The sequence below is a fragment of the Folsomia candida genome, unplaced genomic scaffold (assembly GCF_002217175.1).
Source record: "Folsomia candida strain VU population unplaced genomic scaffold, ASM221717v1 Fcan01_Sc003, whole genome shotgun sequence".
NCBI lineage: Eukaryota > Metazoa > Arthropoda > Collembola > Entomobryomorpha > Isotomidae > Folsomia > Folsomia candida.
In genome coordinates this window covers 5,350,936-5,366,234 of record NW_019091195.1, presented here as the reverse complement: position 1 = coordinate 5,366,234, position 15,299 = coordinate 5,350,936, and the positions used below count along the sequence as shown (strand labels likewise).

Below are 15,299 nucleotides of genomic sequence, written 5' to 3'. Positions count from 1 at the left end.
GATAGATGGACTAGACAAAATTGAATAGATGGTGATAAAGATGATAATTTGATTCATTCAGGTAGGCAAAGTCTCGCGTAGTTTTATGCATTCAAATATAGAACCTATTTATTCAATAGCTGATAAGAAAATTAACATTTATTCATACAAATACATTCACCATGAAAGAGAGTACTACAAACTAAAGGCTAGACAACACCTCACAACTTTATGTATGTACTTATTCTATTTTAAATTCATTATGCATTAAAATACAATGTATATATAAAATTGTTATCAACCTAGATTTGAGAATCAAACTAAATTCTAAAAATAAATAACCTAGCCGTACAGTTCAACTTAATTTATGTAGAATTTAATTACAAACTGTAGTCAACAGTTAAATACCAAGCATAGTACAAAATGTCACTGATGTCACATCAGTGATGTGTGTATTTAGAAAGAGAATAGCGCTATGCGCGAGCCAATCTATCTATACTATGTAAATCTACAATGTATCTGCTAAGCTGTTCAAGGACATTTTCGTTCAATTTGTGACTTGCCAGATTCTTCATATTCTTGTTTTGAAATCCAGAGTTGTTGAAAAGAGCCCAAAGATCCTAAAATCGATCCTCCTATCCACGCCCCAAATCGTCTCTCACCTGTTCCTGTTGCAGCAACTAATTTCAGTCGCATACTCTGAAAATATTTAAAAAGCACATCCAAATTAAATTTTTCTACATAAATTGGTCGTTGAAAGTAATAATCTGATAATACTAAACACTAACAGGGGGAGTTTTGGTTGACAGGTCTCTGTTAAGTCTCTCAGTGAACCCCTGTAGTAAAGAATTTCCACCCGTAACAATGACGTTTCCGTATAGAGACTGAAAAACAGGTCGTCAAAACATTGTTATCGGTATATGAATACGAAAAAGTATTTAAAAAATCTCGCAATGGTAAATTATTATACCGGTCTTAAATCTACGTCACACATTCCTACACAGGTTGATACTAGATGCCCAGCCCCCAGCATTGTGGTACCCACTCCTCTTAAGCCGCTTGGGTCAAAGAGGGGTTCACAAATACGGAATCTTTCAACACCAAATTCTTGATGATATCCATTGGGAAATTCGTATGCCTGTTGTGGCATAGTTTGTGCTGTTTCTTCATCGTATGGACTGTCAGCCACTTGGATAATAGTTTGCTGATAATCTTGTACAACTTGCTAATAAATTGAATATTTCCAAAATCAGGTACTTACTTATTCAGGTGCAAAATACAGAGTATAACCGAAAGAAAAGGCTAAATGTTCAGCATAGTACCTTCACCATGTATTTGTGCCACGATTTAGTAACTTCTGGGATATTCGACCTTTTAGTATATTTTGCCTTCTCATTTTCCCAAACTTGTTCTTTGCCAGCAATCATGTACGGTGGAATGACTTCTATAGAATTTTCTTCGAAATACTGTGAGCACTGATTAGAAATGAAATCACCCCCTAATGGGCTTTTAACAATTCCTGTAAATAAACATATATATTGAATAGCGTCAATATTCCGAATTGTGGTAACTGATTAAGCTTTAAAATTAACTATGTTACCTTGAGATAATACATATCCATCGTGAACAGGTATCGCAGATGTATGCGTTGCCCCGCTATCAACAACAATTCCTGTACTTCGCCCATTAGCTGAAACATATAGCGTTTATAACTTATTCTGTAAACAATTCTAAAGTCTTTTTTAATTGTAAATTGACTTACCAAATGCAGCAAGTACCGCTGTTTTGGCCAAGAAAAAAGCTGGCACCTGGTACCTTGATAATTTGAATTTTGAATATTGAATTGAATTTGATTTAAAATTTGAATTGAAATTGATAGTAATTTACAGTTAATTTCGCAAGCTTAGTACGTACTTTTCAAAAAACATTTCAGCCAACTTTTCTCGTTTGTTCCTCGGATTCCAAGGAGGTTCTGACATTAGCAATGGGTGGTATTCTGGAACAGCGTTCAAGGATTTGTTGTACACGTATTCAACGAGGTCCTCAAACATATCCCAGTCTTCGACGGCTCCATCCTTTAAAAAAGTTTGAATCTCCATTCCTAATTAAAATTAAAACAACCTTAAGTTTCATATGGATAAACATAACACAAATAACACAATTCTTAAATTAATTAAAATTAAATATTAATTACCAGCTTTAGGCGCATTTACGTTGACAGTGTCGATAGTGTACTTTTTTCTCATGCCCGGCTTCACATCGCCAACCATTCCATTTCCGTTCGAGTTATCAATGTTTACGGCACTAGGATCGTCAGAAACGCCAATCATTGAGGGGATTTCGGTTTTTGGAGTGTCCTCTCCAGCATACCCGGCCCTAAACGAATGGTGTCCAACGTCAAACACCAAAGCTCCCACCTCATCTACAAATTATAATTACAGATGCAAATTATTATACACAATAGCTGTACGTAATATGTTAAATAAGTAAATCCGTCGGTTTAGTTATTTCACAAATAATTACTATTACTTTAAAAAGTATATTTAAATGACGGAAAATCGTTACCTCCGCCGTATAGGCCACCACTCATCTTCGATTTAAATTATTTTGAGATGTTTGTCGAAATTTATTAAGCACTTTCCAAGTTCGAGTCCAAATTTGTTTAAAAAATTTAGATGAATGAATGAAAAATCAAGCCCAACCGATGGTTTTGACGCCAGATACCGAGTTTCAAGATTGGCGGAGGGTGCACAGTCTCAGTTTTCCCAATCTCCATTTAATTTGCATTCATATTTTTACATGGAATTTAGAAATTCGGAATCTAAATTACTAAATAATGAAAAATTACAAAATATTTATTACAATTTTACTAAATATTATCAAAAATTATTACTGAATCTTTGTATGCTTAATATTGAGCGAGTGAGCTTGCAGAGAGTAGAACACAGTAATTACCATAAGTGTAACCGCTTTCCCTCAAAAAAGTAGAAAATAAGTATCAAATTAACATCTCACATTAACATAATATTACATTAATTACATACAGTATAAGAACATATACGTATTTAGATACATAATTTGAAACCATCATAAGCGTATTATTTAAGCGATTTCATCATCAAATGTCGGGAGACAAGCCCTATCGAAATCTTTGAAGAATGGATGACTTATTGCAGCTTTTGCACTGATACGATCTTGTGGAGCATAGATAAGCATTTGACTCAAAAGATCCATCCCGTCTTTGTCACCAGACAGGCGTTGGACTTGATTTGTTAAACACAGGTCATTCCATTTCGGAAATGTAGCCTTATAATCGGGCAATTCAGATACGCCTTCCCAGATTTCTTCAGTGGGAGTTCGTAGGATGCTGTATAATAACACAAATCATTATTTTATTTCATAACAAGCATGCATACGACTTAAAATTCTTAAATCATTGCATATTGTATATACATATGTATATATGTTAAACTAACCGAAAAATACGGAATAACTGGTCAATCTCCGAGTCTCCTTGGAATAATGGCTTCTTTGTGATCAACTCTGACATAATACATCCCACTGACCACATATCCACAGGACACGAATAGCGAGGACAGCCTAAAAGAACTTCAGGAGCTCGGTACCACAGAGTTACAACTTCATGTGTGTAAGATCTGACCGGAACACCGAATGCCCGTGCTAATCCAAAATCGGCGATCTTTAAGTTTCCCAGATTATCAATCAGTAAGTTCTGGGGCTTTAGATCCCGATGCAAAACTCGACGTTGATGGCAGAAGAGCATACCACGAAGAAGCTGTTATTTATATAATTTGTTTAAACCCTCTAACCAGGAAACCGATACATATTGTAGTTTTGCTATAACATGTAATATGAAATGGTAGCAAACCTGATATGTAAGAGATTTAATTGTAGTTAATTCCAATTGTTTTCCATGTACATAGCTGTCAATGTATTTTTTCAGATCCATTGACAAATAATCAAAGACTAAGTACAATTTGCCTTCCTGCATTATTACATCTCTCAGCCTGTCAGAAAAAAAACAATAATTTTAGTTAGCAATCGCACCCGAGCAATTATTTGCTCTCTGTAGTATGTACTCTATACAACGTTCCCTTATTTATTAGTGTCTTTTACCCGACAATATTCGGATGAACCGACAATTCTTTGAGAATTGAGATTTCTCGTAAAGCAGTTGGAGGTATTCCTTCGTCCTCGTTTTCAATTCGGATTTTCTTCAAAGCTACAAACTCTCCAGTCTTTTTGTGTCTGCATTTATAAACAACACCATACGTCCCTGCAAGAAAGTACGTCACATTAATACACAAGTACCTCAACAAACACCTTATACAAATGTACGATGTTCATGATTAATTACCTTCCCCCAGTTTTTCAACCCTTGTGTAATCTTCGGTCATTTTGGAATTGGCCAGTTTAGGAATACTTGGACTAACTCGACAATGCTGCCAACACGTTCAACAAGTTGTCCAAGGGCTTGGCGTCCGCTCCTGCAAAGGTCACACGAATAATTAATGTACAGTTACTTATTTTAGCAGAATAACTGTCAACTCCTTGCACTGTAAATGCGGACTATGTTTAAAGAAGTAAAGTTGGGAGGACCCACTTACAAGAGGAGAGCTCGAGAGCGGTGGGTGGGGTTCGGGACAGGTGGATTCCGGTTAATTGCGGTGTAGAATAATTAGTTTAAATACGATGCATGGTAAGAGAGCATGAGTGGTTAATATTTATCTGGTTGTATGAACGGTGGTGGTGTGAGAGGCTGGATGAAATATAACGGATGGTGTTATGAGAGAGTTCGTTGCCAACGGAAGCCGCCTCTCATCCTTTGTTCGCTAAAGTATGGACGTATGGCCATTGGAGGAGAAATGTGAGATATCCAACTCGTGTAGTGTCAGAAGGATAATAGTGCCATGATAAGCAGGGGCCTTATCCAAGTGCAGCATCTTTGCTCATCTGCACTAGCAGTAAAATGCGTTGGGGGAGGTTTAGTTGTCAGAATATCTTGTTAACAAGAAAATTCATTACTTAACACTTAATTTAAAATTAATTACTTAACACTTACTTTAAAATTAATTACTAAACAGTTAATTATGCCATTATAGTTTAGTATATTCAAATTTCTGGTAGATTAATATCAGTTATTTTATAAAACCAATATGAGCAAAAAAGAGGTAGCCGTTTATAGTTAGTCTTTAAACGCAATCTCATTTTTCCCAACCCGTTGGATCAATAATATTGCTGTGCATTGCATATACGAACACGCACTTTTTCTTTTTAGCCCAAACCATGGCTTATTATATGACGGCTAATGCTAACGACGTAATATTGTTGTAAGTGACGACCACAAATTATTTATTGCATGTTATTACAATATCCAACACGAGTCTTGGTGACGGTGGTATTAATGAATTATACTAATCTAGGTGGTATTTGAACTCTGTAACAGTCCATGATGATGAGATGAACTTATTATTATGACGCTCAGACTTTTATGTGTCTCAATCTAAATTTAATTGATTTATAAACCCCACAGCAGCCGAAACTCGCAGTAGCGACAACTTGTTTACAACGCAGTTCATTGTTACTTGATCATGCTTTGACGTTGATAGAGATTAATGCAATTGAGATAGAATGATGTAAAACCCAGTAATTCGCACGTTTGATTAGCCTCCAGATAAAATTTTTGGTCGTACTCATGCATAATTTGTTGCACATACAGTTGTACTATTGGTGTGTTTAGACTGTTTTTGTGCTACATATGTTCGGAGAATCAGCAAGAGTGGAGACCAAACCAATTAGCTTAATTATGTGCCTAAATTCCCAGTTTGTCCCAATTTAATTTCTTTACAATATTGGCAATGATGATGACCCTGTCTCAATTAATCAGATTTGAGCTGATTAACCAAAAGGAGTTACACGATGTGTGTCAACAAGTCCGGAACAAGATTTACAAAATAAAACAAGCAGGTAATATGTGGGGAATGAAGACTTCTGCAAAGTTGCTGTTTAATTGGAGCAAAAATTTTACACTTTCCGAATTTCCTTATTTTCAGTGACACTATTTCAATCCATGTTGTCGTCTGTGAGATTGTTTCAAGATTTTGTCTCATGTTGTAAAGCACTGCTTGCCATGCAAACGAGCATCGGGGAGACCGTCCAGTTGGTACAAAACTGCAGCCTCGTTTCCTCCCGAGTGGAAGGGGTCGAGATGGGCCTGTGGAGAGTTCGACTTCCTTTCATGGCGGCGACGACGACGAGGACGGGGATCAATTTCGGTTTTGCAACTTGGAAAAAGAAGAAAGAATTGGATTCACTCTTGCAAGAGTTGGAACAAGTTTTTGAGCAATGTGTGTTTCTTCAGAATTCGCTGATACATCTTGAACCAGGATTTTCATCAACACCAATGCAACTCCAAAACGAAGTTAATCCAATTGACTTGCCCAATCAGTCCAAATGGAGTTGCGAAATAATGAGGAAGGAGGCAGTCAGTAGTTTAACAATGGCCAAAGAATGGAATCAGGACAGTTTAATCATTTTACGAAATTTGATAGAGTGGGATTACCAGCATCGATTTTCAGTTGGTACGCTGTTAGACAACAATATATTATTTTTTCACAATACTGCATACGCCAAGCAAGCTATTTGTAATACTTGAATCGTAGTTTCATGTGTCTCTTTTTTCGGGCAGGAGAAAGTAACGATGATGATGAGATGATGAGCACATTTGACGATGAAACTACTGGTTATTATGATTCTAGTGAATCTCATTTTCTATCCGGGTCGTCTCATGTTCCTCACAAGGTACAAAGTTCATAAGTAAATAAAGAAAGATGTATGTATTATTGTGCGTAGGCATAACTTGGGAATTTAATAATGATTTCCTTCTTTGTGCTACAGGGAAAGTACACCTCGATTAACAGCAAGAATTCTCGAATCAGGAGATTTTTACTTTTTTCCATCTTTTTCGTTAGTTTCATATTAGTCTGCATGATGGTTGCTTCGTAAAATTGATTACGTATTGTTTGTAGCATTCCTGTGATAATACTTTATATTACTCTCAGTTAGTATTTATTTATCTATATAACTTATTGTATATTTATCTACGACTGTGCTTACCTCATTCTATTGTAATGAATTTATGTATGGAGTATGGTGATCTCGGAACTAAAATGTTCCTATTTGCTAATTATTTCTACCCAATAGATACATAATACATGTATTTAAGATGTGCAAAGTTTTTTTTACTATAATATAAAGTCTTATTTATGGAGAATCCATATCTAGTTAAGTCTTAATCAGGTTTTGATGGGAAATGTCAGAAAATCATCTATTGTGTTCAATGCGTATGTACATAGGAGATACATGTTATGAGAAATAATGAGGTACATGCACAATGCTGAAAGTGATGCCCGTCATGAAAAGTGTATCTAGCTTCGGGGTTTCAGAGTCCGTCCGTACAATACTTGTAACAAGCCATGAACAAATATTAGTAGCTTCATAGATCACAGGACATTGCGTTTGGGAAATACGCAGGTTCATTATCTACTGATATTTGACTCCATATTAAGTAAACACATCCGACCCCGGCTTTAATCTGATAATCTAGCCTTCTTGAGACAAATATTCTATTCAGCCAGCAGAGTAGATCTCTTTCTGGGAACTACTGCGAGGAGGGATGATCTAACTCCTTAGATTTCCATGACTTGGTTGATACTATTGGTCAAAACACGTCTACACTTATTACATCTCATCCATTTGGCCTGTCACACCCTTCAAAAGTGTGAAAAGTATGAACTCAAAAAAGAAATACCCCTTTTTTGCCATGCAAAATAGTTTAAAAAGCTAAAAAAAATTGTAAGCTGTTTTTGCACTGGTTAATGTATCATATTATTAAATTTTGCATGTATTTTCTTAATTTTCTTGAAGCCTATAGCCCTGGTCCGAAAAATGGATGAGGGGCGCACACTAGTGAGACCCCTTTCTCCTCCAGCATTAGAGACTAACTAATAACAAGCCATGTACATATACAATCTGAAAGTGAAGCTTATGTGGATTAGCCTCTTCCCAGGAGGATTATTAAATGAGGAATTGATATGATGAAGTATCGTCTGCTGATGCATGTCAACCTTATTAATAAGGTTTGGTCCTGGACATTCATTAGCTGAGTTGACATTCCAAATTACTAACTAAACTACTAACTATGTAGTCGTGGTATTACGGGTGGTGGAGATTTTCTGGAGAGAGCTGGATTGGATGAAGCACATAATAATCTTAACTTGAGAGGCAGCAAAAAGCTATATATACCGGAGGTTGGAGTCATGAGAACCTCCAGTGTGGGATACGGAACGCAGTCGGAAAGTCGTCAGAAAACAAGTAGCCAACCTTGTTCTTTTAGCACTTGAAAATCCATCCACTACAAAAACTATCCTCCACTTTGGCAGATAGTTCTAACTGCAAGTAAGTACTTAGCCAACCATTTACATTAACATAATCACGAGTCATCCTCAGCTTCTGAGAGAGACCCAGTCGATTGAGTGAGTTAATAAAACAATTTAATTTTTACTTTGTAAAACTCTGCACAAAAGGGAACTCTGTGAGACGGCTGGTAAAATACTTGGCTTGAGCTTGCGAAAATAATAATATTCATAAATCCAAAGCTAGCCATACACACACCAACATCTTTTTGCAACTCATAAAATCAATTCATCTCGTCAACCATAAAACATCCCACATTTCCCTGGTGGTGCTCAACCAGGCGTATATTGTCAATCAGGCACATGAATAATCCACCTGTCTCTCTCTCTTCCTTGTTTTATCCATCCCATATTTCGCAGCGTTGCGTTGACATGATTTCATAGGTCTTCTCTCCTGTGAAATTGTAGTTCTGATTTTCTTTTGTTCTCTCCCAATTCTCAAAAACATTTCCAATACGCATACATCACAACGAGCATGTCATGTCATGAGCATTAATTACGATGTAATAACTGCCTGATAAATGTACATTGATTTGAATGTTTTCGAGTTATCGAACCAGAGATACCATCATCATGTTGTTTGTGATTGAGAAACACATACTTACATAAATATGCCCACATATAAACCATTTCATGGAATGTATCTGTATCAATGGAATGAATCGTTTCAGCCCATTGATTTATTGTCCATGCGATTTTGACTCGTAAATTTTCTTCCTCTGAGATCCATTACTTATACACAGAACGTGATCCAGTCATACTTTTGTAATTCTGGGGGCATCATAAATTGTGATTCAATCTACAAGAGAGGACTCTATTATACATAAGGGCACTCTGCCAACTGAGTATTAAAGTGAGGTAATTAAACTTGAAATAAGCCATTTTTAGATCAGCTCATCCACATTTTTCGATTGAAGCTGATTGAAGTCAAAGTCAAACAACCTGTCTGGATGGTGCTAAGTAGTATGTGCACTAGTTAATTAATTAGTGCTTTAATCCGTGGATTTTCGACTAATTTTGAATTTGGGTTGCTTAGTTTGCTAGACAAATATGTAATGCATTATGCACATCTTCAAAAGACGAAACCCTCACTAGGACGAATCTCGTGACTACTTAGGCAATAAAGCCTTGTGTGCATTTTTTATGAGAATTATAGGGGATTAATTGTTACATAATAGACTGGTTTTCTTTTCCACTTGGTCATGAGACCTTTTCGACTTTGTACTCAGTGACATGTAAGTCATATTTTACATCCTACATATACGATTAATTTTTCACGCTATTAAATGGAATGTGAAGGGATATGCAGATAGCCGTTCATATATAACCAGTTTCAGAAGTTATCCAGTCTATCACATTCTTTCAGCCAATCTCTGCAAGGTATTGTGGAGGCTTGGCCACCGTTTAGCATGCGAGTTTAGGTGAATCTTGTATTACATACATACATGAATTGTATTGTTATGACGAGATGTGGGATGGTCAAACCCACAAACCTTACATTCTTGTCATCATTATTTTGTTCACGTTCATGTGTGCATGCTTTATTTGGTTGGACCTCAATGTTTTCCAGTCGCCTATTGTATAATCTAGCCATCCAGCAGTATTACATGCAGATAATCACGTGCAACAATAAGTCATCATCTTCTCACCAACAGGTCATGCGGCAATTAGTGGACGACGAAATATCCTAACACATAACAATGATCTCTGTTGCAGTTGAGTTAATTATGTCCGTCTCGCTTTTTAATGAGAATTAGGTAAAGCATAATTGAATGGTAATTTGCTTGAGGTTGCACCTGTAGTGTAATTTTAGGATAATATACATAGGTGTGTATTCCGCTTTGCTGGTTGGTTGCAATTTAAAATCATTACTATTTTAAATTGAAATAGATACAAGTATGTATGACACGCAGGCTGGATCCGTATAATTTTTGTATGCTTGGAACTCGGTCGGAGGAATGAAATTCACTTTAATGAGTTCGTCTGTCTGCCAATTTACAACCGGAATATTTTTCATGTTCTCTTTCAGGAAAAATAAGATTTCATCATGAGTCTCACCGCAGAGGAGAAAACCGCTGTTCAAGATACTTGGGGAGTGGTCGCTAAAGATTTAAAAGGAAACTCCATCAAAGTATTTCTCCAGTAAGTACATACTTATTGCATGTTAAACCATGAACCCCATAATTGACCTGCCATCATGGGATCAATAATAATGTACGGGACGACCCGTAATAGTAATGATAATGATAAGAGTGAGAGACAAATTATGTATCAAATTGCAACACAACACGCCTTCGATGCCATTGTGAAACCGCAATTTGCCATCATTCTGAATCAGTCAATTGCATTCAGACAGACAGAGCTATAGAATTTCACATTTTGCTTTTCAGCTTCTTCACCATGTTTCCGGAATACCAAAAGCTGTTCAGAGGGTTTGCTGACACGCCAATGGATCAATTGCCGGAAAACAGGAGATTTAAAGCCCATGCGTTCACCGTAGTGTCCGCAATTAATGGGCTGATTGACAATCTTGATGATCCAGAAATGCTTTGTGAACTATTAGTGAAAACTGGACAGAATCACGCCAAACGGTCAATAAAAATTGGGGACTTCAAGGTAACGCATCCTCTGACAATATGTACAATCCATCTATCCCTTCATAAATGCATACATTCAAGCAGTCATAAGCATATGTACATACATATTCAGCTATTTTGGTCTGACATTTGTCTTCGTGACTCAATATATCCCTCCTTCTTAGGAGGACAATCAAGTCGAAATGTAGTCCGGAACTCTGTGTATGCTATTTATATATTCCACTTATGCAGAGTGATGATAGAAATCCATTAGTAGATTATCGCTCTTGAGCTGCTAAGGTAGACAGTTGAAGGAACCTATGCTCAAGGAATTGGGTACAGTCAAGTGATCCAATTGACATGTTCAATGTTTCATCAAATAGCGACGGCTTACTTTGCATAATGAAGACACTTGATGATTAATTATTAGTTTCAGTTAATGGATTTGGTTAAAATTTAATACTCCTTTTATGCTTTGCTTCTACTCAGAATCTCAATGACTGTCTAATGGATCTCTTCTCCAAAATATTTGGAGAAGCTTGGACCCCAGTGGCAAAAAGTGGATGGTCAAAGGTTGCAGCTTAATTTTATTTCTGAAGATTTACTTCACCTTACAATTTTGGCTGAAAACAGTCTTTTTTTCTCATTTAGGTGTTCAGTGTCGTCCTTGAGAAGGTCGCTGAAGGTCTCAAATTGAACGAGTAGAGGGCAAAGTTTTGAGACTTTGGTTTGTTCACAAAGTAATTTTTATCCAGTTAATCAAAGTGAAATTTAAATTGTATCAGCCAATTATCCATATGAAAACTTTACCTCATTATCACGTAGCTTTTTAAGCAATGCAAAATTGTATTTTTCATTGACTTTTGTCCAACCTTTAAAAACCTTGTTCAAATTTATTTTACAATGTGTACACTTTATTAAATAAAAATCTTTTTATTTTTAATTATTTTTAAAAATGCTTTTACATCAATTGATCATTCGCATTTTAAACGATTTCTGTTCTGTCTAGCAAAGGACGTAATTCTAAATCTTCGACATTTTCATTTAATATAAATATTGAATTATGTTGTGCCCTGTTATTTGTTGCGGAAGCCTTTTCAGTTGATTTCCCTGATTTCTCGGTTGAACCCTGATGATTTCCATTGGGATTGTAGAACTTTGGTTGGAAAAATGATGCATCACGATTTGAACGACATGTTAAGACTGTGATTAAAAATCCACAAATGCAGAGCCCAACGAAGACAAGAATTGTTAGAAATGTGATGAATTTTCCTAAAGAAGAATCCGATTTGGGGGAAATCGTTGCCAAAGTTGAATTATGACGGTGGTCGTACTTGTTGTTCTGAGTAGCGTTTAATGGTGGAAATATATATGCCGTGTGACTCTCGATCTCATCTTTCAGCTCCTCCAAATCTTCGTGTTTTATTTGCTGTATTCGCATATGAAGCCAGTCTTTCAAGTCAGATCTTTCTATTGCGGACAGGGCGACAGACAGCACGACTTCTGCCTAAACAAGAATAATCTGATTTTTAGTACACGTGAAGAACACATGCTAATAATTATCTTAAATTATTTACAAAATCAAGTTGATCAATCTTTTCCTTTGGTAATTTTCCAACCATCTTCTCGTTCCAGAATGTCAAAGAATCGACACAGTCGAATTCATCCACATTGGAAGAGGCATCATTTAGCATTGTGTGAGCTTCTTTCAGATAACTGGCGTACTCTTTGGTTGATGACAGATTAACATATTGGTGCATCTTTTGAGCAGAGTCTTGAATTGTCAGCATTGCAAAAACTGTTTGGCATTGTTCAGGTTCCAGAGATAAAGCAATGTAGTCAATCAGCAAAGGGTCCAATGGGGGTTGTAGTAATTGATCCCAAAAATATTCTGGTGCGGGTACTTCAGTCAATTGAGATCCAGTATTCTGGCCAAAGACTCCGAAACAGAAGATGACACTTAATACGAATGGCGAATCCATTGTGATGCGAAAAGTACCATAACAGACTATACTAAACGCCCCCAGAGTGTGAATTGGACATGAGTTTTAAAAAAACCTTTAGCCTTTATTAAGAATTAACTGGTGTTGTCCAGCAACTTCGAACGAACGTCTATTCGAATTCAAGAATATCTCCAAAAGTTACATAAATGAGCAAAATGGATTGAGCCCAATTTTGACATGACAATGTCATTGTCACAATGATGTGAAGTATGGACCGAGGTTAATTCTCCGAACCAACAACTTCTTATTAGAAATGATATATTGTCGCTTTGTTTTATGTACATATTAAATACTTATTTCTTTTAAAAGTATGATTTTATGTATTATCCCGAACCAATTTTTATTGGAAGCACATTGCTTTGGAATTCTTGAATAGGATCTGTGCTCCCAATATGTCGACCTGGCGTGTAGATTGCAGCCACGAATGTTACGTCGTTGAAATTTGTCACTCCAATTCCAACAAATTTTGTTGATTTCCAAATCACTCTTGAAAAACTGAGGACGTTTCCTTTGTCTAAATTGTTGCCAACATTGTTCCAGTCATACTCTGGAAATCCTGTTGAATACCAACTTTGGACGGCATTGCTAACTGATTCGACCGGATTCAGAGAAGCTGGTTGTTGTAAATACCAATTCATTTCGATATTTGAAGTAGAATTAACAAGTGAAAGTTTCCGATCAGCATTTATGGTCGAAGAGTTTCCAAATGCGATAAAGTCAGCCAAATCTTGAGCAACTTCATTCATCTGTTGTTAAGATTTTATCATTAAAGTTGGAACTTAATCATTTGTTGATACAGAGAAAATTTGTTCATAAAATACCAATGGGGCCATTGCAATGAAAGGCACTCCATGATTTCTCCTAAATACATTGTGTAACTGAAGACCGACTTTTTCAAAATCTGGAAAAATTGAAATGATATAAAATTTGACTAAAAACGTGAAATGACTTTGCAAATACATACGTAAACTTATTTACCGTTCAAAAATTTAAAATCTGTCTGCAGTAATTTTGTGTCTGGGGTTGGCGTCGTGAAACCCGGTGGTCCAAAAGCAACCTATAAAAATTGCACACTTGAGAAATTGTTCCATATACTTTGCATGTGCATTTTCCAAAACGTTGAATGCGTATTATTTATTTACTAACCGCTACGTCCGGACTCTGAATATTTATAATTGCAGCATCTGTTTGGCAGTTACATACATAATTAGGGATTTTGGTTAACACAACGTAGATGCAAGCACACACTACGACTTGACCATTGGACAACAGGTATGTCTGTTTACCTAAATTGCACAAAGAATTGTTTCCGGAACTGGTAGTGGAAATCCAGTAGCCTTCATTTGTGCAATTTAACCAACCTCGAAGCACTTCGCCCCTTGGATTACGACAGGCATAAGACGCGATTGTTCCAGGAACGGATTCTTGAGAACAATCTGTAGGACTTGGAACAAATCCAGGTGGAGGAGTGCACAGAACGTTAGTGCCCTGGTTGAAAGAAAGGAGTGAGTAATCTTAGATTTTAAATCTGTATATCCATATTGCATACGGCAATCGCGTTAAAATGCACTGATATTGGCACAAAGTTACCTTTGCTTGAAGAGGGTCACAATTTGCACCAGCTTGAGTCAAAATTGGATTGATATTTTGCAACGTTAAAAAAATGGACACAAATATATGAAAATACAGCATGGGCATTTTCTGTACCAAAAATTTCTGCATGGTTTATTTTTTTAAACTCAATAACACCAATATATTATATTTGACCAAGAAATCTCAGCTTGGTCCGCAATTTCGAGCACACTCTGAACAACGAATGTCCTTGTTCTTTCAGGTTTAAGGCCAATAATAACTTCATGAATATAGTTTATCACAATTTAACTCGCTTCCTACAAAACTACGCGATCTTATAACGACAGGAGAGCTAATTAAAATGCTAATGTGCCAACGTGGTAAATAGTCGATGGTCATCATGCATTAAGTTTATACAAATCATTACTCCTCATTCGCAGTGTATGGGGTTTCCCATAAACATACAGAGATGATGAAGATGCATTTCATATTTCCCAACCCCATTCACGCGTCCTCGGATCAAATCCTGTTTAGAATAGTAAATCAAGTGGTGTCATCGTCACTGATATGCTTAATAATAAGAGCATGGACAATGAATTGCATATTCGACAGGAAAAATAATCATCATGCTTGAAGATGACATAACACATCTATTCTTTAAAATAATAATAATT

The 15,299-nt window shown here is 36.3% G+C and overlaps 5 protein-coding genes across 7 annotated transcripts; 2 read left to right on the top strand and 3 right to left on the bottom strand.

Moving 5' to 3' along the window:
• Positions 1-78: 78 nt before the first annotated feature.
• Positions 79-2,713, bottom strand: LOC110847917 (actin-like protein 6B). The gene is made up of 9 exons (XM_022094961.2): positions 2,545-2,713; positions 2,174-2,401; positions 1,894-2,080; positions 1,742-1,794; positions 1,580-1,669; positions 1,302-1,498; positions 950-1,204; positions 768-863; positions 79-678 (listed from the first exon to the last, which is right to left on the bottom strand). Exons 1-9 carry the CDS (start codon positions 2,567-2,569, stop codon positions 511-513), a joined length of 1,299 nt encoding a protein of 432 aa, XP_021950653.1. The 5' UTR covers positions 2,570-2,713; the 3' UTR covers positions 79-510.
• Positions 2,714-2,809: 96 nt separating this feature from the next.
• LOC110847918 (cyclin-dependent kinase 1) lies at positions 2,810-4,794 on the bottom strand. The gene is made up of 6 exons (XM_022094962.2): positions 4,608-4,794; positions 4,358-4,487; positions 4,117-4,276; positions 3,869-4,007; positions 3,456-3,775; positions 2,810-3,346 (listed from the first exon to the last, which is right to left on the bottom strand). The coding sequence occupies exons 2-6, from the start codon at positions 4,395-4,397 to the stop codon at positions 3,082-3,084; spliced, it is 924 nt and encodes a 307-aa protein (XP_021950654.1). The 5' UTR covers positions 4,398-4,487; positions 4,608-4,794; the 3' UTR covers positions 2,810-3,081.
• Positions 4,795-5,560: 766 nt separating this feature from the next.
• On the top strand, positions 5,561-8,458 carry LOC110847418. 3 transcript variants are annotated; one of them, XR_004834503.1, is made up of 5 exons: positions 5,561-5,967; positions 6,054-6,581; positions 6,689-6,801; positions 6,898-7,787; positions 7,927-8,458. XR_004834503.1 is itself a non-coding variant. In XM_022094356.2 (4 exons), exons 1-4 carry the CDS (start codon positions 5,859-5,861, stop codon positions 7,003-7,005), a joined length of 858 nt encoding a protein of 285 aa, XP_021950048.1. In that variant the 5' UTR covers positions 5,561-5,858; the 3' UTR covers positions 7,006-8,458. The 3 variants fall into 3 exon arrangements, 1 of the variants encoding a protein (XP_021950048.1); XR_004834504.1 differs by having other exon boundaries at positions 6,898-8,138; positions 8,207-8,458; XM_022094356.2 differs by having other exon boundaries at positions 6,898-8,458.
• On the top strand, positions 8,321-11,993 carry LOC110846732 (globin). The gene is made up of 5 exons (XM_022093570.2): positions 8,321-8,457; positions 10,504-10,616; positions 10,865-11,090; positions 11,540-11,623; positions 11,702-11,993. Exons 2-5 carry the CDS (start codon positions 10,522-10,524, stop codon positions 11,753-11,755), a joined length of 459 nt encoding a protein of 152 aa, XP_021949262.1. The 5' UTR covers positions 8,321-8,457; positions 10,504-10,521; the 3' UTR covers positions 11,756-11,993.
• Positions 11,843-15,126, bottom strand: LOC110846843. The gene is made up of 7 exons (XM_022093684.2): positions 14,644-15,126; positions 14,340-14,541; positions 14,200-14,237; positions 14,032-14,110; positions 13,875-13,954; positions 12,628-13,799; positions 11,843-12,557 (listed from the first exon to the last, which is right to left on the bottom strand). The coding sequence occupies exons 1-6, from the start codon at positions 14,773-14,775 to the stop codon at positions 13,377-13,379; spliced, it is 954 nt and encodes a 317-aa protein (XP_021949376.2). The 5' UTR covers positions 14,776-15,126; the 3' UTR covers positions 11,843-12,557; positions 12,628-13,376.
• Positions 15,127-15,299: the final 173 nt, after the last annotated feature.